Source organism: Dipteris shenzhenensis, chromosome 11, assembly GCF_047967505.1.
Source record: "Dipteris shenzhenensis isolate YYH24624 ecotype China chromosome 11, Dip_SZ_1.0, whole genome shotgun sequence".
NCBI lineage: Eukaryota > Viridiplantae > Streptophyta > Polypodiopsida > Gleicheniales > Dipteridaceae > Dipteris > Dipteris shenzhenensis.
Window position 1 is genome coordinate 38,175,731 of NC_141606.1, and position 23,267 is coordinate 38,198,997.

General features: G+C 46.4%; 1 protein-coding gene and 1 pseudogene across 1 annotated transcript in view; both read right to left on the minus strand.

The window, feature by feature from the left end:
- LOC147896988 (P-loop containing nucleoside triphosphate hydrolases superfamily protein) overlaps window positions 1–23,267 on the minus strand; it is a 129,814-nt gene that overhangs the window by 29,091 nt on the left and 77,456 nt on the right. The window contains exons 10-11 of the mRNA XM_087381387.1: window positions 4,908–5,046; window positions 4,563–4,796 (exon numbers count right to left, since the gene is read on the minus strand). Coding sequence (XP_087237513.1) covers window positions 4,563–4,796; window positions 4,908–5,046 — 373 coding nt within the window. The remainder of the gene's footprint in view (window positions 1–4,562; window positions 4,797–4,907; window positions 5,047–23,267) is intronic.
- LOC147896989 (uncharacterized) lies at window positions 9,545–10,452 on the minus strand (annotated as a pseudogene).

Below are 23,267 nucleotides of genomic sequence, written 5' to 3' on the forward strand. Positions count from 1 at the left end.
ATCCTTAAGCTGGGGGGCGAGCTCTTGGGGAAGCGCCACAAGCATCGAATATCTAGCCTGTGATCTGGAGGGGTGTGAACCAAAGATGCGTGCAAAGAGAGTCGTGGAACACTCATGCTCCAAGTCCTTTTACAACTGTTGCAACTCGTCTTTTGAAAATGTGACGGTTCTCGTGGCCGGTGTGCGCGGTAACAAATTGACTGAATCGGTGCCCATTCGTCAATCGAGGTAGGGAAGGCTGACTCAAACACACAAAAAACTCCGTCCGCTATCCTGATGCCGAGGAGACTCCCAAAAAATGGAGGTATACCTAAAGGGAGAGGGTGAAGGAAGGAGGGAGAGAGGAGAGAGCAAGTTAGAAGAAGAAGGGGGTAGGTTGAAGGCGGAGGGAGGTTGAAGAAGGGGGGAGCTAGAAGGGGGGAGAGGGAGGGCAGCGACAAAGGGGAAGGAGTTAAGAGGAGAGAGGGAGGGGAGGAGAGAAGGAGGGGGGGAGAGGAGGAGAGGGAGGGGGGGGGAGGTGCAAGCAGCAGCGCGGGGGGGGGGGCGGGAGCAACGGCTGTGGGGGGCAGTAGCGCGGGGGGGGCAGCACAGGCAGCAGCAGGTGGGGGCAGCGCAGCAACAGCGCCCGGGGGGGGGGGTAGCGCAGCAGCAGCGCGGGGGGGAAGGAGAGGGGAGGAGGGGAAGGGAAGGGCAGCAAGTAGGGAGGGAGGGGAGGGAGGAGGCAGCAAGGAGGGGAGTCAAGGGGAGGGCAGCAGGAGGAGCGGGGGGGAGCAGCAGCAATTCCTTACCTCACCGCCATATTTCACATCATGCCATACAAGAATGATGACACCTCGCAGATCCACAAGGGCTTTCCATCCTCGACATTTTTAGCACTTTCAATGGCCTTGGGGTTGAGCCTTGGTGTGTTAGAAATGATGATGCTTATTTAATAAGGACAGATTAAGATCACATAGGATCCGGCGGGGTGGATGTGATCTTCAAAACCACAAACCAGAGTGCTAGGTGATAGGTCTATCCGTTGGTTTCAGTTTGAACGAAAGCCAAGGTCTATCTGTTGGTTTCAGTTTGAACGAAATCCAAGTAGTCTAAGACAAGATATGATCAAATGTGCATGGGCAATTAATTAATTAAAAGAAGTGTAGGGGCAGAGTGGTCTTGAAATTCAAAATCTTAAAAGAAAAGCTCTAATTAGGATTTAAAAATCGAATTTGAGCTTTTTGCCCTAATTTTTAGGAATCTATTTTAATGACCCTGCTTTTCAGCTATAATTGCTTTCAACCTACTGGAAGGTCTGAGAAAAACTTTCTAGAGCTTGCTTTTCCTATTTTGGGCTCTAGCTTTTTGTGCTTTTCGTCCAACCAACGCCTATAAATTCAAGGGGCTGGCCACACTCTCCCACACACAAAAGCTGGGTGCCTATCCTCTTCCTGCTGGTCTGCTACTCCTCCACCCTGGTGCGCCTATTCCTCTCCTGCTGGCTGCTGCTCCTCCATCTTGATGCGCCCCCAATCTTCCTTGCTGACTAGCTTGCTGGCTGTTCTATACCTCCATCTCTTTCAGCTTGCTGCCCATATTACTGCCTTATGTGTGAATCTTCTCAGCCAACTTCCCCCTCTCAATGTGCCTCTTCGTCGCTCTTTTCCAACTATCTTCTTGCTTCTTTTGGGCCCTTATACGCTGGTCTTTCCTGCCTTCTATCTATCGAACATCTGCAGATTTGATTCACTCAATTTCAGCCTCTCTTTATCACACAAAATCGCTTCTAATTGGGTATCTTGATTCAATCCATAGCTGCTCTATTTTTGGTTCCGGTTTTCTACATAAAATGGTTTAAAAAGTGATTTAACTGAAGTCTTAGGATATCTCTAATCGGCCTGATCATTGTCTATGGGTAATTGAATGTTTTTCTACCAAGATATGTGTCTTTGCTTCAAGGTACAAGCAACAAGTTTTGATTGTGGCCAATCTCTTCCAGGATCTTGCCAAAGGTTGCTAGGGCTGCTTTTCTTGGGGTGATCAAAGATATTCTTGTAATTGAGTCTAGTCTCGGAAGTCCGGAATCCTAACCAAATCTCCTCATTGGGAGAATTTTCAGATTTATACAACCTTGCAGAAATGCTTTTGGAGAAGACTCGAGAAATCCTTCATGTATAGAAAAATCACTCTTTTCTTTTGACTTTATATTCATGGAGAAATTGCATGTCTAGATTTGAGTTAGCCCCTGCGTGCCCTCATTGCCTACTACACATTGTGGATAGTAATCGGTCTTATCAATACAATTGAATTTGCGAGGGAAGAGGTGATGCCAAAGAACATTTGATATATAATTCAATTCATTCAATATCCTCAACAAGCCTACAAGCAAGCTTTTCCACGAAAGGTGACACACTTACGTCATATATTGAGTAGTTTGCTCAAAGGCTGACATACCCCTCCTATTTGAGGCCTCAAGTATCACCTTGGGACATTTGGGATCATATTAGCAAGTCTCCCTCACATCACAATAGTGCAAACCAACTATAGCCAGGAGAGATTTTTTTCATAGTTTGGAGAGGATCTCCATTCTTCTCTGAGTCTGTTTCAGGGTTGAGGTGGCACTTTCAGCCTCCACCTTGGATTTTTGTTAACTCTTTTTGAGCTGTTTTTTCTTTCATGTATGACATGATGTACTCCCGCATTTGAGCTTGCTCTTGCAGCTCTCATTCATAATTAATGAAGTAATCTTTTTGCCAAAAAAAAAAAACAATAGTGCACGCTTGCTATCTGACAGACTAAATGTAAGCATATCTCCATCACAGTTTGGGTGCACGGCAATGTTTTTAAGGCAAATGTTAGAAAATTAGGTGCTCATTGGGTATGGGACCAAAAGTTGGGGGAATATGGTATTCAAATTATTCTTTTAAGAATCTATTTGATCGCCAAAAACAGCCAAACTTTGACAATCTATATCTTTTTATTGACAAATCCAAATCGGTCATTTAGCATATCAAATTAAATGGCAAGATTTGCATGAGACTCTGGAAATCTATTGGGTATATAAAAAATGTATTGTTATTCTCGCTTTCTATTCATGATGGGATTACAGTGAGCTTATGGAGGTTTGGATTTGGGGGAAACTCCACTTGTCCTCATTGTTGTTTTGTTGTGGAGACTATCTAACATTGCCTATGGGATTGCAGATAGGCAAGGATTATTTGAAAGGGGATTGCCAAGATTTTCAGTACGTTTGCACCACGTTTCCTCTTCTTTATGACTTGGGACTCGATGGACTGACTCTCGCTTTCAAGGCCTTAGGTCTTCTATGAGAGACATGACTCTTCTTGGGCTCTCTCGATACGACATTTAGTTGACCCATGCTCCCAATTTAAGTCTCTGGATGATGTTACCTTCTCTTAAGTCCGTGCATGCTTCTGTGAATTCTTCTTAGGAGATACTAGCAAGTATTTCAACGTGGCATATCTAGAGAGCCAAATGCATAGAAATCTTGGATGGATCCCACGTCCACCCTTCTCACACCTCGCCATTATTTGGACACATATACTATTCATACACTGATGGTTGTTTGGACGAACAAGCAAGGGACCTTATGAGCAGCTTCTTCTAGGAGGGCTATAATCCTTACAGGATGGAGAGGCTCCCCTTTTTTTTCAAAGCCCACAACAAGGTTGAGATGGCATTTTCAGCCTTTGCCTTCATTTCTCTCTTGTTCACTCTAAGGACCTTTTTCTTAGCCCCTTACAGGTACAGGGTGTTTTTTTCATGTTTTCATTATGTATTTCCGCATTGAGCTTGCTCTCACAGATTTTGTTCATTACTTGATAGAATTCCTTTTTATGAAAGAAAAAATCATATGGCAAGACATATATAGATAATTGTCATGTCTGTCCCACCTTTTAGTAAGGCTACAAGCATAAAAATAAGCATTTTATGAAGTTATGGCTAATCTTCTCCAAGTTCAGAGCAGGTCGCCCATTTTAGGCTATCATTTCTCAAGGGTGAGATAGCCGACTTAGGCGCTCTTTCTTTCAAAGGTGTCTCTGAAAAAGGGGGAAAAAAACATTGGTACACAGTCTCTCCAACTCATGGTTTTCTAGCTTAGTAGTCGATATAAGCGTTCACATCCACATTACACATGCACCTTTAAATAGGGAGTATTTTCAAGTAGCTGTAATCCAGCTTCCTTGTCTCCCATATATAAGCCTTTTCCATTCAAAGTAAAGGAATTATTTGCAAACCGTTGGCACTGTTTCATGAGAACAAATTGAGTATGAATATTATTGCAGGGGCACGGACTGAAATTCGGCTAACGAGTACACAATACTGCAAAGTAGATTTAGGGGGCACACATTCCACTGGACTGAGATTGGGCCAAAAGGTACTCACTGAGGTACTTGTAAGATCACGTTCCTGATTTTATAAATCAAACAAATCTAATTATGAATATAGAGAGTGTAATTTAGAACTGGAGAGAGCCCCATTCCATGTGACTAAGAGAGAGTAACTAATAATTGCATCCCCAAAACATTTGAATGCAAAAGACAAGAAGTAAAATATCCTACCCCAACAGGCCCAGCCAAAACTAAAACATTCTGCAGTCCATCATCTTCCACTGAGCTATGATCAGAGTCTGGATCCTCCTGAAACCACCCTCGATCCTCATCACAACTTTCAATACCATCAGTACTTCTCTGGATCTTCTCACCCTCCAACGTGCCCATCCCCAATGCACACTTTGACTGCCAGCTCTGAAGCCAGGCATTTAAAGATGCAACTACTTCTCTATTTCCACAAACCTGCATTTAATGCAAAAGAAAACATACGTCAAAAAAATAAATAATACAAACATGCCACTTTACCACCTATCAGCCTTCATAAAAGTGTTTGCATTCACAAAGACACCAAACCTGTTCAGGAGACTGTGGCTGGTAGACATCTGTCCACAGTAAGTTTTTTCTAAAGTTATATTCTCCTGTGCCATTAGAGGCTAGATTTGATGATTCCAAAGAGCATCCAATGGTATGATCAGAGTAGCAAGAACGCAATCTGTTCAGAAAACATGACAAATAAAATGGGAAATTTTTCAATCTTCAAAAATGGATATTAGTGAAAATAAACATAAGAAGCTTGGATTTTAAGTGACGCAACTTGGACATCAAGTTGGCAAAACAAAACAGACTGTTTGATTCAAAATACGTTTAACAGCACACACACATATAGCAATAATAAAGCCTCAGACAAAAAGTCCTACAAACAAGAGGGCTAGAATAACTATCACAGAACTAGTTTGGTTCACAGCTGAGATTTAGGCAACATAACTTGTGTATTCTGTCTCAAATTAGAAAAAGGATGTCAACCCCACCCCACACATACACCCCTTCCCCTTCTTCCCACTCCCAAAAAAGGGTTCAAGAAAGCATTGGATCAAACAGGATAAAGGAGACAAAGGATGTCGCAGCAATAATCAACATGGCGATAACAATAAATATTGCAAGTTAGTACCATGTGGATCCCCCCCCTCCCCCAAGCCCCCTTTCTTTCTTTCATAAAAGCTACTCTCCAACCAATAATGTGTGGCCTTGTTTTAGAGGTCAATGTTCGACTCCTATGCTGCTTTACTTTTGACAGACAAGCGAGGGCTCTTGTGCCACCTAAGTTTTGGCAACAAGGGGCGGCTTTTGTGCTGCCTTATTTTGGCCATCAAGGGCAACTCCTCCACCACCTTGGCTTTTATTTATTTTTTTGCAAAAATAGACTTTCATTAAGCATGAATAAACCCGCAAGAGCAAGCTCAAGGTGGAAATACATCATGCAATGCATGAGAAAAAAAATCCTCAAAACAAGGAGAAAATAACCAAGATTGATGCTGAAAATGCCACCTCAACCCTATGAAAGTCTCCGAGAAGAAGGGAGAGCCTCTTCATTCCCTGACGAAAATAGCGCTCCTAGCAATAGCTACCCAAAAGGATCCCTACATACTCGTCCAGATGGCCATCAAAGTATGTATAGTGTCTAGTCATATATTGGCCAAAGTATGGGAGGGGTGAACTTGGGACCCATCCAGCCTCTGTGCATTTGGCTCTCCAAATATGCCACGCTGAAATGCTAAATGTTATCTCCCAAGAAGAGCCCATCGAGGCATGAACAGCCTTGAAGGGTAAGACTAGAACATCATCAGAGAACACGACTCAACCAAGTGTCATCTAATCACTAGGGGGCCCAAGAAGAGTCATATCTCTCAAAAAAGACCTGAGGCCCCAAAAGAGAAAGCCAAGCAACTGAGCCCCAAGTCATGAAGAAGGGGGATAGAGCATCAGAGCTGAAAATCCTAGCAATTCCCTTCCAAACAGTCCTTGCATGTCTGCAATCCCATAGGCAATGCTGAATTGTCTCCACAACAGAGAGGCAACGAGAACAAGTAGGGTCAGCCCCGAACTTGACCTCCATAGGTTCATTGCAATCCCACCATAAATAGAAAGCCAGAAGAAGAGAGTGATTTTTCTATTGTTGTGGGATTTTCAAAGTCTGCCCCAAAAGTTTTTCTGCAAATCAACAAAAACAAGAAAACTATTCCAATGAGGAGCTCAGGAAGGCCTCCAACCCTTACAGCTAAGTTGAAACCTCTTGCCATTATTGACAGTATAATGAAAGAAGCGGAGGCTCTTCTCTAGGTGCCCTTCGTCAATCCACTCCCACTCTCCTGGGTCCCACTGCAGGAAATTTATGGGAACACCTTCATAGAGCCATAACCCCTATGACCCCAGGGAAATGAGAAGAGGATCTAGATCTAGATACCACTGTGAGTCAGAGCCAATCTCCACATATCCCACAATCCTGACAAGCTGAAATGCTCTCTCTAGCAAGATGTCATACATGGATCCAGACAGCCTCCCTCCTGAATGCACATCCAAAACTAGGGCATCGTCTTGCTCATCTTGAACTGCAATAACCTGAAGAGGAATGCATGTACTCGTAAACACAGCAATGCCAGTGGAGCATGTAATAGGCATGTCATCTGTCTCTATGCAGCCCAATGGAAAGGTTGCATCAATCTGCTGAATTCTCCATGCACTCCCTCTGAGATGACTAACCATTTGAATGGTTTCCTATCCTCTGGAAACTTTTTAAAAGCTTTCCAAGATCCCACAGTGGAGGCAAGCCCCCTCTACCAACTGAATTATTGCTGCATTGAGAAGCACCAAGTGGTATGCCATGCTCATCCAAATTACTATCGTTTCATGTGACCCGATCTCTAGGGGAAACCCTCCAAAGAGTACTCTTGAATTTGGACCAATCTTTCAAGATAGCAATCATAAGGGTGGAAGAATGAGATCTAAGATGAGCTAAAGTAAAAATATATATGGTACTATCCCTCCAGTCTCCTTCCGATGAAGGTGTACAAGACTGTATGTTGCGAATAAAAATCCCTTCCACGGCTCTTATCTAAGCATAAGTTCCCTCACAACCATCTTGCAGAGCAAGGCCCTACAATGTAAATCTGAGTCTATTATATTAAGACTCCCTTCCCAAGTGGGGAGAATCAAGGTCTCCCAAGCCACTCTGCTGTATCATCTTATGTGCCATCAAGACCACTCCATATAAAATTCCTTAGCGGCTCCTTACCGGTCTCTTAAGCTGAGTGATATAATCTATGAAACGGCACCAGCAAATGCAAACAAACCCAAGCTGTGGCCAATAGGACCTGGTTGACCACTACTCTGGAGGAAAGGTCAAGCTTGGCAAAGACCCAAAAAAGAAGCTTTCTCCTTATGCTTTCCAACACCGGAGCAAACTGTTGTATTGGAGAGATGCCCAACTCGACCTGGCATCCCAAATCCCTAACAGAAACACCCCTCTAAATCCAAGTGAATCCTATGTCATTCCCCAATTTGGCGTGTCCTTATCGCTAATCCAAAAGCCATTAGATTTATGCCAATTAATTATTGTGCCCCGGAAGCAATGCATAATAAATCCAAGGCTGTCCTGAAAGATATGAGCGTCTATGGAGTGGCATCCAAAAAAACAGCAGTACCATCTGCCAGCTCCTATCCAGAAGCTCCTCTTCCATCTCAATGAGAGTCTCAACCCAAGAATATCATCTCGTAGCTTCAGCCACATACGAAAATAGGAAGGGGACAAGAGGGCATCCCTAGCGGACTGATCTGAAAATCTGAAAACTCTCTTCCCTTACCCCACCAATAAGCACCCGACTGTGGGCTGATCTAAATAAAGAAGGATAAAGAAGAAACCTCTCTTATGTGTGCATTTGTAAAACCAAAACAAAGAAGCGTACCCTCCAGTCCCAATCTACCCTGTCACAAGCTTTCTCAAAGTCCAAGAGTAGAATGACCAACCTCTGGCCGCTCTGCATAGCTCACTCTCAAGCTTCCCAGAATGAGAAGATATTATAAAAAATGCTTCAATCATGCGCAAAACCAGTCTACGTATCACGAAAAGATCTGGAAGTATGGGCTACAAACACATGCTTATTACTTTCGACAAAATTTTGTATCAAATGCCCAAGAAAGTGATAGGCATCCATTGGGATACTAAATTTCTACATCTTGTCTTTGGAATGAGATGAATGAGACCATCAGTGAGCCATGCATCTCACCGAGTCCCAAACGCCTTGCGGGGCTGAGATAATATGATTCCCAATCATATCCCAAAAAAGCAATAAAGAAGGAGGACGAAAGTCCATCTGAAATTGGGCACTTGCCCTTGTGAAGAGCCAAGAGTGCAGTCCTCAACTCTCTGTGTTGGTGAAAGGTACCTCTAGTGAGACTCGCATTTCCGGTTTCACCAACATAGGAATGCTCTACCAAATAGCTCTAGCATCATCTGTAACCTGTGTCAAGATCTGCTGTGAGGAGGGAAGCATAAAACTATGTAGCTATGTGTTGGAAACGAGCAAGCTGAGGAAAATGGAGACAAGAAGATGGACACAAATGAAGAACTATCTCTTAGAATGAAGTTAAATGAGGACCATATGTAGGCTACCTCTACATCCACACTAACATCATAGATGACCTCATACCAAAGGCCACCAAGCTCCTAGAATCTCTCCCCTATCCTCTAGAAGCATCTAGCTCCACTTAACACACCTAACTGCCCCTCAAGCACACACATAGGATCACAAGTGTGCCTATGGAGAGGTAGGACATTGACAAACCCCAACAAACCCCCTCTCAAGGGACTGCCTCAAGCTATGTCAAGGATACAGCTAGCACAAGGTGTCACATGCCATCTCATGGTGGTCATGGATCTATCAATGGCTAGGATCTCAAGCTAGCAAGGGTTCCCATGGGTGTAAGGTATACAGAGTGGGGAACACAACCCCCCCAATGGTCATCTCCCCTGCATGTACAAACACAAGTCTGCAGGAGGTACCAAGGGGACAGCACATACTCACATGGTCTACATCATAGGTGACCAGAGGTGTTTACAAAGAACTCACAGTTTATTACAATCATTTTGGAGGACTGTCCAGGCAGAGTGCCTTGACAACTAGGGGAGATACAAGTGGAGCTCAAAAACATACTCATCATCTCGTGGATGATGTGGGCTTGACAAGAAGCCTCTTCTTGTAGCAAAGCAAAATATCCATGTCAAGGCAAGGTCTTACCACATGGGCAGTTTTACTAGCAAGCCAAGCTATTATGATGACAGTTTTGAGAAGCTGAAGATCATGGTTTGGATTGCTGTCATCTCCAAAGATCGAGTCCTTTCCATCTTCCCTCTTGGCATACGACACTCCTAATCTCGACTTCCCTTCCGTAAGTATACCCACTCCCGAATTCGTATCAGGACCAGAGAAGCCACCCATCACCGGTGCTAGCGGCGGTCCTATCAGCAACCCGTCTGGACCATTTTGTTTATCAGAGAGTTGATGATATTTGCAGGAGACAGCCCGCCCCAGAATGCAAATAGCTTGCTCACCCACTGCTGTCTTGACGATCCAGGGTCCATTCACGATGTTAGCGATGAGTTTCAAGCGAGAATTTCGGAACGCATCGTCCCCGACAAGGAATCGCTCCATCAAGGAGCCCTCAGGAATTGGATCAAGTGACACGAAATAGGCGATCGCGCTGTAATTATCCTTGCTGGGTACTTGCAAATTGAAAGCCCAGCAGAAGGCACGCCGTTTTCTTGCCCCTGGCATGCTTCTTCCATGGCCGCCCTCACTCGGCTATTGGGATGCCTCATAACCTCGTGGATCTTGGTAGAGCTCTTGATCCAATCGAACGCCAAGGGCTGGAGAAGCCATTCGTCAGCGGGGATCTTGGCCTTGGAAATGAGATAATTGGGGCCCCTGACGAGAAAATTGTGGCCTGCAGGGCAAGCCCAGCCATCGGCGCAGTCATCTGGAGAGAGCAGAGGAACGGCTCCTCCAGCCTTGAGCTTCTGTATCCAATCCGGATCCTTGGCATCCTCTTCTGCGGGCATCATCATGTTGGAAGAAGCAATCGACGAATAAAAAGAGGAGGAAGAGGAGGGGGGAGACACCATAGCTGAGGGTCGCGAGATCTGATGAGCAAAGGACGATGCAAAGAGTGAGAGTGAGCAACAGGAGAGAGGAGAAGATGATGATGAGGTGGTGGAATCAGGCTCAAGGAGGCTGGTACTGCTCTGATACCATGTTGGAAACGAGTAAGCTGAGCAAAATGGAGACAAGAAGATGGACACAAATGAAGAATTGTCTCTTAGAATGAAGAGAAATGAGGACCATATGTAGGCTACCTCTACATCCACACTGACATCATAGATGACCTCATACCCACCAGGCTCCTAGAATCTCTCCCCTATCCTCTAGAAGCATCTAGCTCCACTTAACACACCTAACTGCCCCTCTAGCACACACATAGGATCACAAGTGTGCCTATGAAGAGGCAGGACATTGACAAACCCCAACACTATGTGCAAAACAGCATCCAAATCTGTCTGCAAAACCATGCCTGAATAAATAAGCTACGAGATACTCTCTCTACTATATCTGGGACCAAGAGTAGAGAAGAAGTGCTTATTGACACTACCTCCCATGACTCACGGGCATGAAATACATACTTTGCTCTCTGATTGAGCAATATCCGTTCTTGAGCCCTTGCTGCAGCAAGGCGTTCATGAATCCAAGCATCCATAGGTCATTTTTGCTCTTCCCTCTGCAGAGTGCTAACTACTGGCGACAACCAGTCTCCCATCTGGGAATGTCCCATCTCCTGATACTAGTGACTGAATGATTAAGTCACTAATACCAATCATGGCTGTAGCCAAAAGTGAGGAGACGGCCCTCCACCCTACATATATGACACCCAGATCTGCAAGATTGCCTTTATAAGATCCTTCTCTGCATAAAAGGCATATGAAATCTTGATACTAGCATAGCATCCTCTCAAATGAGGCTCAGAGATCATGAATACAACTGCAAAGTAATCTGATGTGAAAACTCAAATAAAACAAGAAGGCATCCCAGGATGCTCTCTCCAAGAGTGAATCCCTCCCTCTCTATACCCTTTCTTAAATGAGGGCAACTCAACAATGTTGAAGTCACCACCAATAACCTAAAAATCTAAAATGGGAGCCCAAGATAGATAGAACCTTCCACATAGGGACATTGTCCTCCCCTAGCGCCCAAAGCAAGCGACCAAAAGGTGTGCCCTGAAAGAAGTTAGCTTGGCTTGGTACAATCTCTAGCACTACCAATTTGTTCTCCTAAACAAAATAATCAATGGGGCCCCAAGTAACAATTGGATGAAGCCGATTACGAATCAGTTGCCTACGATAGCAATGTGGCACACCACCAAGGCCCTATATGTTTCAACTAACAATCCTCATCGATGCGAGGAAGTCGAACGGACACCTTACCCGACCTAGTGGTTGAAAAAAACCTCTTGGGTAGACTCCTTTCTGGCAAGGGGAGAAAATCCAAGGGGAAAGAACACCAACACCTACGAAAGAGAATGCTCTCTCGAGTCTCGATAGGGATTCCAAGAACAACATTCCCAAAAGTGGAGGGAACAAATTCTTCCTCCCCAATATTGGCTAAATCTACCAGTACAGAGAATGAGTTCCTATGAGTCAAGCCTGGCAGAGGAGTACGAAGAATCCACACACTCGAAGAGGATGAAGAAGAGGCAACCCCCTTGCCTCTATCGATAGAGCTAGACCGACAAGCAAAAAAAGGCAAGGGGATGCACCAGAGAAGGGCCAACAGTCTGAAAATCAGAATGAGCATCACCATTGGTCCTGTCCAAAGGTGAATCTGAGGTATCTCTGGTGAGGAGCGAGGTGCTGAAAGGCCCCTCCTAAACTGCATCTAGTGAAACGAGAGTTGGGACCTCTATATCCACAAATAAAACGGGAATATCACCCAAACGAATCTGTGGAGGGTCACGAGCACAAGAGGTGTCCTCTTGTGAAGAAGGTGAAGGATCAATAACCCTGATCAATATCCACTGGGGGGCAACAGATGCGAACTATGCTAAGGGTCATGGGCACGTTGTTGGTGCTAGGTGTGACACTGGAACTGGCTTGGTGGCGCACGTCAAAGGTACAGAGGCGATAAATGGGTGCCGAGGGAGTGGTACGAGGAGGAGCCGCACCAGAAGACCACTTGGGTCTTTTCTTCTTCCTTAGGCAGTCTCTAGGAAAGTGCCCAAGGGTTCTACATATCCTGCACTAATCCTGTTTGCCAGTAATCTCAACTCTCTCTCAAAAGAAAGAGCCATCCGGACGTTGAAGCATAATATGGGCATCCATGATGTTAGGGACCCTAACTCTTGGCAACCCATCCGACCTGACAACCTCCGCTACTGCTGAAGAAGGCATACTGTGGAGGGGAGGTCTTTGCGACAAAACAAAAAGTGGCTCCAATGGTAAAGAAGAATCGATGGTACACTTGAGGAAGGCCAGGAAGTCTGATGAAGAGAGAAGTAATTTGATTGTCCTCCACAACAACGTCGAAGCCCAAGGTGAAAGTTGAGAGAAAAATCCTCCTAGATCCTAACGACAAGGGGTTAGTCTAAAGCACTGGAGCCGCAAACTCTAGAGTATCAAATCTAAAAAACCACGTAGAAGAAGCCTCATCCTAGTAAGCGAATGTCTGTGAGATGTGGTGCGAGGTCTCCTGGTATAGCTGGGAGCATTAAGTCCCTGGCCTGAAACCTAGACGGGTGGGATGCAAGATGCACGCGAAGAGAGAAGTAGAGCTCTCAAGCTCTACGTCCTTTTTGATCTCCTGAAACTCATCTTTAGAAAACATGACTTGTCTCGCGAGATCGGTGAAAGCAATCGAGGATTGGTGGTTGAATGGGAAGCCATCGTCAATCAAGGCAAAAGACCGATTCGAACACGATAAAGCTCCATCCGATCAACAAAAGCTACTATAGGAGAGGAGAAGAGGAGAGATAGAAAGAAAGAAGCTTGAGCAGGAGATAGGGGAGAGGGAGAGGGGGTACAGGAGACGAGGAGAGGGAGAGGGAGAGGGAGTGGGGTAGAAAGAAAGAAAGAAATTTTATTAAAGTCTTCGAAAGACCGATGGGTCTATGAGACTGTGAAAATCCTGGTACAAACGAGCTATGAGGGTGGAGCTACTAAACGAGCATCCATACCAATGCAAAATGCAAAATGCAAAAAATGCAAAATGACAGTAGTAAGTACAGCATAGTCATGTCAGTGGTTGACTACACATCAAACTACTCGTCATCATCATCAAGACATCAGAGTGGATGAGGCAATGGAGGCATGAAATCGGTGATAGAGTGTTGTTGGCTGCTCACGGGCGTGGCCCTGTGACGTCTCTTGGCCATAGCTTTGCACCTAACAAGGGCTATAGTAACCCCTCTCGGCCAGGCTCCGCCGACTCTGAATAGAGAGGGCATATCCTCAAGTGTAATCTGCACATCAACCCTCTGTCTAAGCTATCAAGTCACTGGCTCTGGGACACACTCATGTCAAGGCCTCGTATCGTGGGGATCCGTGTGATCTGGCTGGAAGAACCCCGTGATAGAGCTCTGAGAGGGCTCTGTTGAGATATCGAGCTCGACTCGTGATATGCCAAGGTGACCGTTGTGCATTTATGTCACCAACTTGTTAGCTGCAGATGCGGTTGGTACACCACCCATGAATAATAGCTGGATGACAACTATCCTTATGTACTCTAGTTTGTGGCTCAGTTAGTATGCCACCTTAGTTAGCTGAGTTTGGTTTGAGACCCACATATAGGGGACTTCAATGCACGTACAGGGGATCTACAAGTGGGGCTACTAGATTTCACACATGAGAGGGACCCTCACATGATTCCAGAGCTAGATGCCACAGAAATAGGGATACCGAGACATTCCGCAGATGCCCCGAATGTGATCGAATACAGGAGACAGTTACTTGATCTAGGCAGGATACATGATTTGATCATATATAACCGTCTCCAGCAATTGCCATCATCAGGAAGACTCACATGCTTTCCACACGGAGGGGGGACAAGTACAGCAGACTATCTCCTCGGCTCACTATCCTTCACATCAAGGATATCTGACTTCACGGTGCCTCCACCACCACTTGGAGCCGATCACACATATTTGGCATTAAGTATATCAGCCATTATACCTCACATAGATCGGCGCCCCCAGAGACAGCCATGCACCCAGGTTCATTTTGATCGAGCCCTCAATCCGGTCTACACCAATCTTTTGGCTAGAGAGCTCTCTGATTTACTCGGAGATGGCGGAGACTTGGATTTGACTCAGGCCTCAGACACACTTGTTACCATCATACGAGATGCTGCCAGTAGATCCTTCCCCACGACCCGACCCAAACAAGAACGTGAGGGGAAGATGCCACAGAACTCATGGTTTGATGATGAGTGCAGGGCCGCCAGAGCACACCTCACACGGGAACAGTCATTAGGTCACATGCCTACACATGAGGCACAGAGGATCTTCCGACGACTAACACGCCGTAAGAGACGAGCTTTCCTTTCACACATAATGGAGGATATCATCAGCTCATTTCAAGGGGGTGACCCCACTACTGGATGGGGGTTCCTGATAGAGAGGAAGCTGCCTATCCCTATCACGGACCCATCTACATGGCACACTTATGCATGCTCCCTATATGATGTGCCCGATCAGGCTCAGCCCGATATGTCATCTATGCCGAGGCCCACGCATTGTTATCTATTCAATACACGGAATATACAGGATGCACTGCGACGGCTGAATAATCGGAAGGCACAAGATCATGAGGGACTACGGACGAAACACTTTGCACATGGCCATGAGGTTTTAGCCCCGATCCTAGCACAGATGTTTAATCACGCAGTATGCCACGGCTTCCCACATACTTGGTGCACCACCACCATAGTCCCGATACACAAAGCAGGGGATCCTATGGACACGGGGAACTACACATTGGCCAAGATCTATGGGTCAGTACTAGAGAGGATACTTAACAACCACACAGAGCTCCATGGGCAACAAGCACTAGGGCAGGCGGGTTTCCGGAGACAACGCTCCACTTTGGATCATATCTTTACTTTGCGGACCATCATTGAGGAAGCCAAAGCCCGACACTGGACAATCTACGCTTGTTTTGTAGACTTTCGGAAGGCCTTCAACACTATCCCACGAGCCCATCTCATCACGAGATTGCACGAGCTACAGATCCCAGAGACGTTGATTTGGGGGGTTATGAGCCTCTATGAGTCGGTCAGAGGAAGAGTCCGAGCCCCAAGAGGTATATCAGATTGAGTTGAGAGCACGATTGGGGTGAAGCAAGGTTGCCCTCTCTCGCCGACCCTCTTTGGACTCTACATCGATGAGATCACATCCTCCCTAGACCGACTGGGCAGAGAGGGCTCACCATTGGCTGACCTCCTGATTCAGATATTACTATATGCCGACGAGATAGTTCTTCTATCTTCATCGGCCGAGGGATTACAGAAGCATCTCGATGCCCTTGAGGTATTCTGCAGAGAGAGGGACTTGACTGTCAACCTTAGCAAGACCAAGGTCATGATCTTTAATACCTCACATCCAGCGCTTCTTTGACACAACTTCACATACAGAGGGAAGCTAGTGGAGATAGTACAGTCCTATACATATCTGGGCACGGTCTTCGCAAGACCCATTTTCTCGATGACCCAAGCTGCCAGGGCACGACTCACACGAGGCCGAAGCACTCTGGCCCGAATAGAGAGACAGTGCTTCCAGGCACATTTCCAAGATCCTCCGACGAAGAGCTGGCTCTTCGACACTCTAGTACGGCCGACCACCACATATGCAACACCCTTCTAGGCGAGTGACATTTCAGCAGCAGATTGGAGGAAGTTTGAGAGGCTACAGGTCTCAATGGGATCCAAGATCATACGGAGTAAGCCCTCAGTTCCACATGAGATCATACAGGCAAAGTTTGCCATGACGCCGCTATATGTCGATCCTATCTTCCAAACAGTGACTTTCATTCACAGGGTATGGGCTCTGCCTCAATGGAGACTACCGAGGGTAGCTTTGGAATCATCCTGATGCCTAGCAGGTGAGGGAGCAGCCAACTGGTATGCACGCATAGACACATGGCTGACTAGCCATGGCATTCAGATGGACAGATTCAGATGGACAGACTACCCCCATTTCAGTATAGCATGGATGTCCCTCCTGAGCGACTTCTGCACAATGAGATTGACCGTATCATACGGTTAGACCTCCTCCGACTCACCACATCCCAGACTTGGTTGAGGGACCAGCCGCTCCCCACCAAGATGCAGTTCTATCGTGATCACTTACTCAGAGTCTCTGATGATGGTTTCATTATCCGACCTCCTTATCTAGAGGACAGAGGAGTCTCACATGCACTCCGGATTGCCATTGGCCAAATGCGAGTTTCCTCCCATCAGCTTAGGATTGAGGCGGGCCGAGCTACAGGTCTACCCAGAGAACACAAGATCTGCACACTATGCGACATGGATACCGTTGAGACTCAAGAGCACTTCCTATGTAGTTGCCCGGTTTACTATGAGATACGAGGGCGATATCACTGCCTTTATGAGGAGAGGACCGGCTTCGGCCCGCTCTCTCAGTTGATACACTTCTAGGACCAGGTCTCTGTAGGGTTGTACTTGATGGAGATGCGCTGACACCGAGAGGCACTACTGAGACAAGCCAAAGCACTATCAGCACAGGACAGACTATAGGATACAGAGCCAGACCCAGCTCAGAGACAGGTTATAGACTTCTATGCCTTCGAGACGGCTCCTGGACACAGTGGAGCTGAGGATGAGGAGATTGTCGACATGAGAGTAGCCTGGATCAGCAGTCGGTCACACCAAACTCTTCGGACTACTAGAGCGCACACCATTGAGGTTCGTACCATCACAGCACTACTTGTAGGGGACCGCTAGAGCCAGAGACGAGGGATCATGATCGACGTAGCCCGACGGATACTAAGATCGAGGCGACCGCGCCCACAACCTAAACGTGAGATAGCTCGACAATTACAAATACGCAACATCTTCATGGCCCAACGGAGAGACCTGACCTGACTTGATCTGGACACTTGATCTGGACACTCCTAACTCTTGATTCAGATTCTGATTTTGTCTCTATTCTATTTTATTTAGACACTAGATTAATACTTGGCAGGGGCTTTAGCTCACCCCCTTGCCCCAGCCCACAGAGGCTTGTATGAGATCTTTTTTGATGTTGTATCACTCTGTCCCATAGACCCGCGAGGTCTTCCGAGGACGTTAATATATCTTTCTTTCTTTCTTTCTTTCTCTCTCTCATCTGCATTAAGGATCTCGATGGGACAATTTTGGGTATCTTCACACAGGCTACAGATTGAGACAAGGTGGACAAAGGGCATTTTACATGAAAGACACATCTGCAATTCATGTGATATGCAAGAGACCAAGACAAAGGATACTTTGCATTCAGGTGCCCTACGTACTATGAGATGGAAGGCATCAGTGCCTTTTCAACAACGATTTCAGCCCACTCCGCGAGTTTCTTGCACACCCTGATCACTGACGCATGATTGTCTTCCTCCTCGAGTCCCAAAGATAGAGACCAGCTTGTAGAAGCACAGACAAGAGCACAGGAGGAACCGTAAGAGCCCAGTCAAAGGATGATCACGGACTTTTTCTCCAACAACCTGAGCCAGGGGCAGCAGGGAATTAGACATAGTAGAGAGTCACAATGCACGACTTGACAAACTCGACGTCAGGTGGACACTCACATGACGACCGCAGACATCTCCTCTCTACTCTTGACATGGGGAAACATACCACAGGAGTGACAATGACACTTGTTAGACAACGAGCTTCCTCTCGAAGGCTACAGAGGAGGGAGGAAGAGATCCGAACAGCAAGCCCACAGATCTGACTGGCTCCAAGCGCTACCAAAAACAACATCAAAATCAAGGGACACGACTAATGTGCATTCCAGCATTGAGATAGACAATATTCTGAGATAGACAATGATCACAACTACATTGCCTTTGTATTAATGATCCTATATTTATATAGCTAAGATTTTATACTAAAATTTAGACCCACCATTTGTATCCTTTCATTATTGAACGAAAATAATATGTTAGTCTACAAGACTTGTTCCTTTTCCCAATGTAGAAGATCTAGTCACCACAAGCATTAACTACTCGTCAGAGAGAAACACAAACTAGTTAAAACTTTTTGTTTTCAACTCAGGTAATGTTTCCCAACATTGAGGTGGACAATGTTCACAAATCACTTGCCTCTATAAGAAAATAAGGATCCTTCACAACTTTTGTACAGGCAACATTGTATACTAGAATTTACACCCAATGTTTGCATTCTTTCATAATTGGTATGCATGCCCTTATCCATGGTCAGAGTCAAAGCCAAGCTGATAGCCACACTCGACTCCCCTGAATTAGTTAACAACTTTCACATGAAGACTATTCAAATTTTACTCAGACAAGAAAACAAGCAAGAGGGAGCAATTACCTCTTGTCTTGAAGCACTCAAACCGCAAAAAACAAAATATTGGTGTCACAAGCATCCACAACCCATGGCATGTTTCCTACAGGCTCCCGGCGAACCGAGAGTGCCCAAGAAGAAGGCTCACCCTCATAAAACACCTGGGGCCCAGTAAGGGATAACCATGCGACCGAGCCCCAAGTCATGAAGAAAGGGGAAGTATGAAAAATGCTGAGTATCCGAGCAACCCCTTTCCAAACAGTCCTCGCCTGACTGTAGTCCCAAAGGCAATGTCGCACTAACTCCTCTGTAGAATGACAGCGAGGGCAAGTGGGATCAGACCCAAATCGTGATCTCCACTGGTTCACTGCAATCCCTCCATGAATAGAAAGCCAAATGAAAAGAGTGATCTTTCTATTTCTGAGGGATTTCCAAAGCCTCCTCCAGAAAATCCTACGCAAATCTGTGGTGATGAAGAAGCTGTCCCGGTGGGGGGCTCTGGAGGGAATCCAATCCCTAATGCTCAGCTGCAATCTCCTGGCATTACCAACCGTGAAACGAAAGAAGAGAATTCCCCTCTCTCAGTGCCCATGATCTATCCACTCCCACTCTCCTAGGTCCCATTGCAAGCACTTGATAGGTACACCTCCATATAACCACAACCTCCAAGATCCCAGGGCCAAGAGCAAAGGGTCGGGGTCTAAGTACCACTGCAAGCCCGCTCCATGGTCCACAAAACCAACAATCCTGACAAGCTGAAAGGCAACCTCTAGAAAGATATCATCCGTGGATCTAGAGAGTATACCTCCATCCCCAACATCAAAGACCAGCGCATCTTCCTCGAGACCTCGAAGAGCGATCACCTGTAAAGGAACTACTGTCCTCGAAAAAGCTCCCATCCAGGTCGTGGAAGTAATAGGCATCTCAACTGTCCATTCCACTGGGATGGCTGCACCTATCTGCTGAATCCTGCGTGCTACTCCTCTGAGGTGACTCACTGACTGTAGTCTTTGATCCTTAGGTACCTTGATAAAAGCCTTCCAAGTGCCTACAGTGTAGGTAGGGCCTCTCTCCCATCTAGACCACTGCATGTAATGGGAGGTGCCCAAGGGTCTGCCATGCTCATCAACTATACTATCGTTCCAAATGATCGCCTATCTATAAATCTCTTCGAGGGTAGAGGGCGGCACCCTCAGAAGAGTCTACCTGAAGCTCCCGCGAGTTTGCAAGATGGCAGTCATAAGAGGAGAGGCAGAAGATCTGAGAGGGATTGAAGTAAAAATCCAGCGAGGCCTGTCCACCCAATCATCTCCCAAGGTAGGTGTGCAAACCTGAATGCGTCCAAAAAAGAAATCCTTCCAAGGTTCCTGCCCAGATATGAGTCCCCTCACCACCACCTTATAAAGCAAGGCCCTACACCACAAGTCTGGGTCAATGATATTAAGGCCCCCTTCACATGTATGGAGAATAATGGTCTCCCAAGCCACCGTCGTTGCAACATCTGCCGTGCCATTAAGTCCACTCCATAAAAAGTTCTTGATTGGTCTAATGAGCTGAGTCATGCAATCCCTAGACCGACACCAGCAAGAACACACAAACCAAGCGGTGGCCAAAAGAACCTGGTCCACTACCACAACTCTAGATGCAAGGTCGAGTTTGGCTAAGCTCCAAAAAATTAGCTTTTTTCTTATACTCTCCAGTACTGGGGCAAACTGCTGTGCTGGAGAGATGCCCAATCCTACCTGGCATCCCAAATACCTGACAGGAACACCCCTCTGAATCCAAGAAAAGCCAATGTCAACTCGCCAGCCTGGAGTGTCCTCATCGCTGATCCAAAAGCCGAAGGATTTATGCCAATTAATGTGTGCCCCTGCAGCTGAGCAAAAGATATCCAAGGCCGTCCGAAAAGAATCAAGTGACTGTGAAGAGGCCTCAATAAAAATAGCAGTTTCATCAACCAACTCACAGTCAAGAAGCTGCTTCTTCTGTCTCAAGGTCAATCTCAGCCCATAAAGATCAGCCTGAGATCTAAGGAAGATACTCATAGCTTCTGCCACAAATAGAAAGAGGAAGGGGGCTAAAGGGCACCCCTGACGAACTAAACTCGAAATCTGAAATCTATCACCCCTTACTCCTCCGATCAAAACCTGGCTATGGGCTGATCTGTAAAGGGAGGCCACCTGCATCTAAAAAACCAAATCGTAGGAGAGTGCCCTCAAGAAAACCCCAATCTACTCTGTCATAGGCTTTTTCAAAGTCCAAGAGTAGAACTGCCAGCCTCTGCCTGCTCTGCATAGCCCACTCTGTGCCTTCCCAAAAACAAAAGATATGATCAAAAATGCTCCTTCCATGCACAAAGCCTGTCTGAGTATCATAAATGAGATCTGGAAGAAGGGGTTGCAATTGGATGCTGATCACCTTGGCAAGGATTTCGTATAGAGTGCGCAAAAGAGTGATGGGTCTCCAATGGGATACAAAATTCATGTTGCCACCTTTTGAGATAAGGTGTATGAGTCCCTCGATCAATGAGTCAAGCATCTCACCCGAGTCCCAAACGCCCTACAGGGCTGAAGTAATATGATCACCTATCAAATTTCAAAAGGCTGTAAAAAAAGATGGAGTAAGACCATTGGAACCAGGGCACTTGCCCTTATGAAGGGCGGAGAGAGCATTCATGAACTCTGTGTTGGTGAAGCGTGCATCAAGAGAGCATATCATCTCTAGTGTGACCAACACAGCTAAACTCTGCCAAACTACATCTCTAGCCCCATCTATGGCCTGTGTATCAGGATCCGCAGAAAGAAGGGATGCATAAAAATCTGTCGCTAAGTGCATGACAGTATCCGGATGAGACTGCAAAACACCGTCGAAGTCAACAAGCTACCTGACACTTTCTCTACTATGTCTGGGTCCAAGTGCAGAGAAAAACTTTTTATTGACTCTCCCTCCCATCTGTATCCAAAAGGACTCCCGCGCATGAAAGGCCACCCCCCTTCCAAGTGAGAAACCCAAATTTCCAAGACCCCCTCTGTGAGAGTCTCATCTGTGTATAAGGCATCGGGGATCATGATGCTGTGCGACTGTCCTCTCAGATGGGGCTCTGAGATAGACAAAACTATCTGAAAATGGTCGGAGGTGGAGACACCAGGTGCAATGCAAACTATCCCCCCTCTATCAAGAGCCCAGTCATCCACAGAGAATCTGTCAATCCGAGCATGGATAGGCATCTGCACCCTACGGTTCTCGACCACGAAAACAAAAGTGACTGAGACTGAATATGAAAGGCATCATCTCACCAAACATCTCTGCCACTGAATTTGAACAAGAAGGCATCCCAAGCTGCTCTCTCGAGGCAATGAATACCACCTTCTCTGCCCCCTTGCTTATCGGATGGTGCCTCAACCATGTTGAAGTCACCTTCAATAATCCACGAATCAGCAATGTCAGCCGAAGAGAGCAACTCTTTGCAAAAAAGAACACAGTCCCCTCTGTTGTTCGGAGCATAGAGGTTGAGGAAACCAACCTTACGTCCGTCAATCAAAAGTAAAATCCACTGGGCCCTGGAGGGGGTGATGGTACCGTGTCCAATGATCAGAGGGAGAATAGAATCTGAAACTGATATGCATGTACCTTCTCTGGTTCCCAAGGCAAGAAGCCAAAAAGTCCGGCTTGAAAGCAACTTACCTGACTTGGAGCAATCTCTGGTATCCAGTTTGTGTTCCTGAAGAAAAAGAATGTCTAAGAAACCACCTGACGCACTTGGATGGAGCTGATTCCTGATCAACTGTCTGCGACGGCAATGGGGAATGCCGCCCAATCCTTGTATATTCCAACTGGCTATCCTCATCGGCGGCAGGAGCGGGTTGGAATACCTTCCCCGACCTGGTGGCGAAAAAAGAACCCTCCACCGGAGCTGATCTTCTGCCATACACACGAGGTCCAAGGGGAGGAAAGTCCACAGGTGAGAGAGAAAGATCTCTCGAAAGGGATGCTAATCACTGGCTCTCCGAAAGTGGAAGGTACAAAATCATCATCTGGGAGGTCAGAGAGGTCCTCAAGAACGGAAAAGGAGTTCCGCTGAGCCAGTCCTAGGGAGGGGGTTTGAAGGATTCCTACCGAAGCAAGGAGAGAATGTAAGACCCCCTTCCCTATATCCACGAAAGGAGGCACCTATATTGGGTCCTGATCAAGAAGTGGTGCGGGCGAAGTGCCAACAACCTGGGCTGTTGAGGGAGGTATAGCTTGATCCTGGGGTGGTGTGGAAGAAGCCTCCTGGACACTAGGCTCCAAGGCGATAGCTTCCCGAGCTCCAGGGGGATGT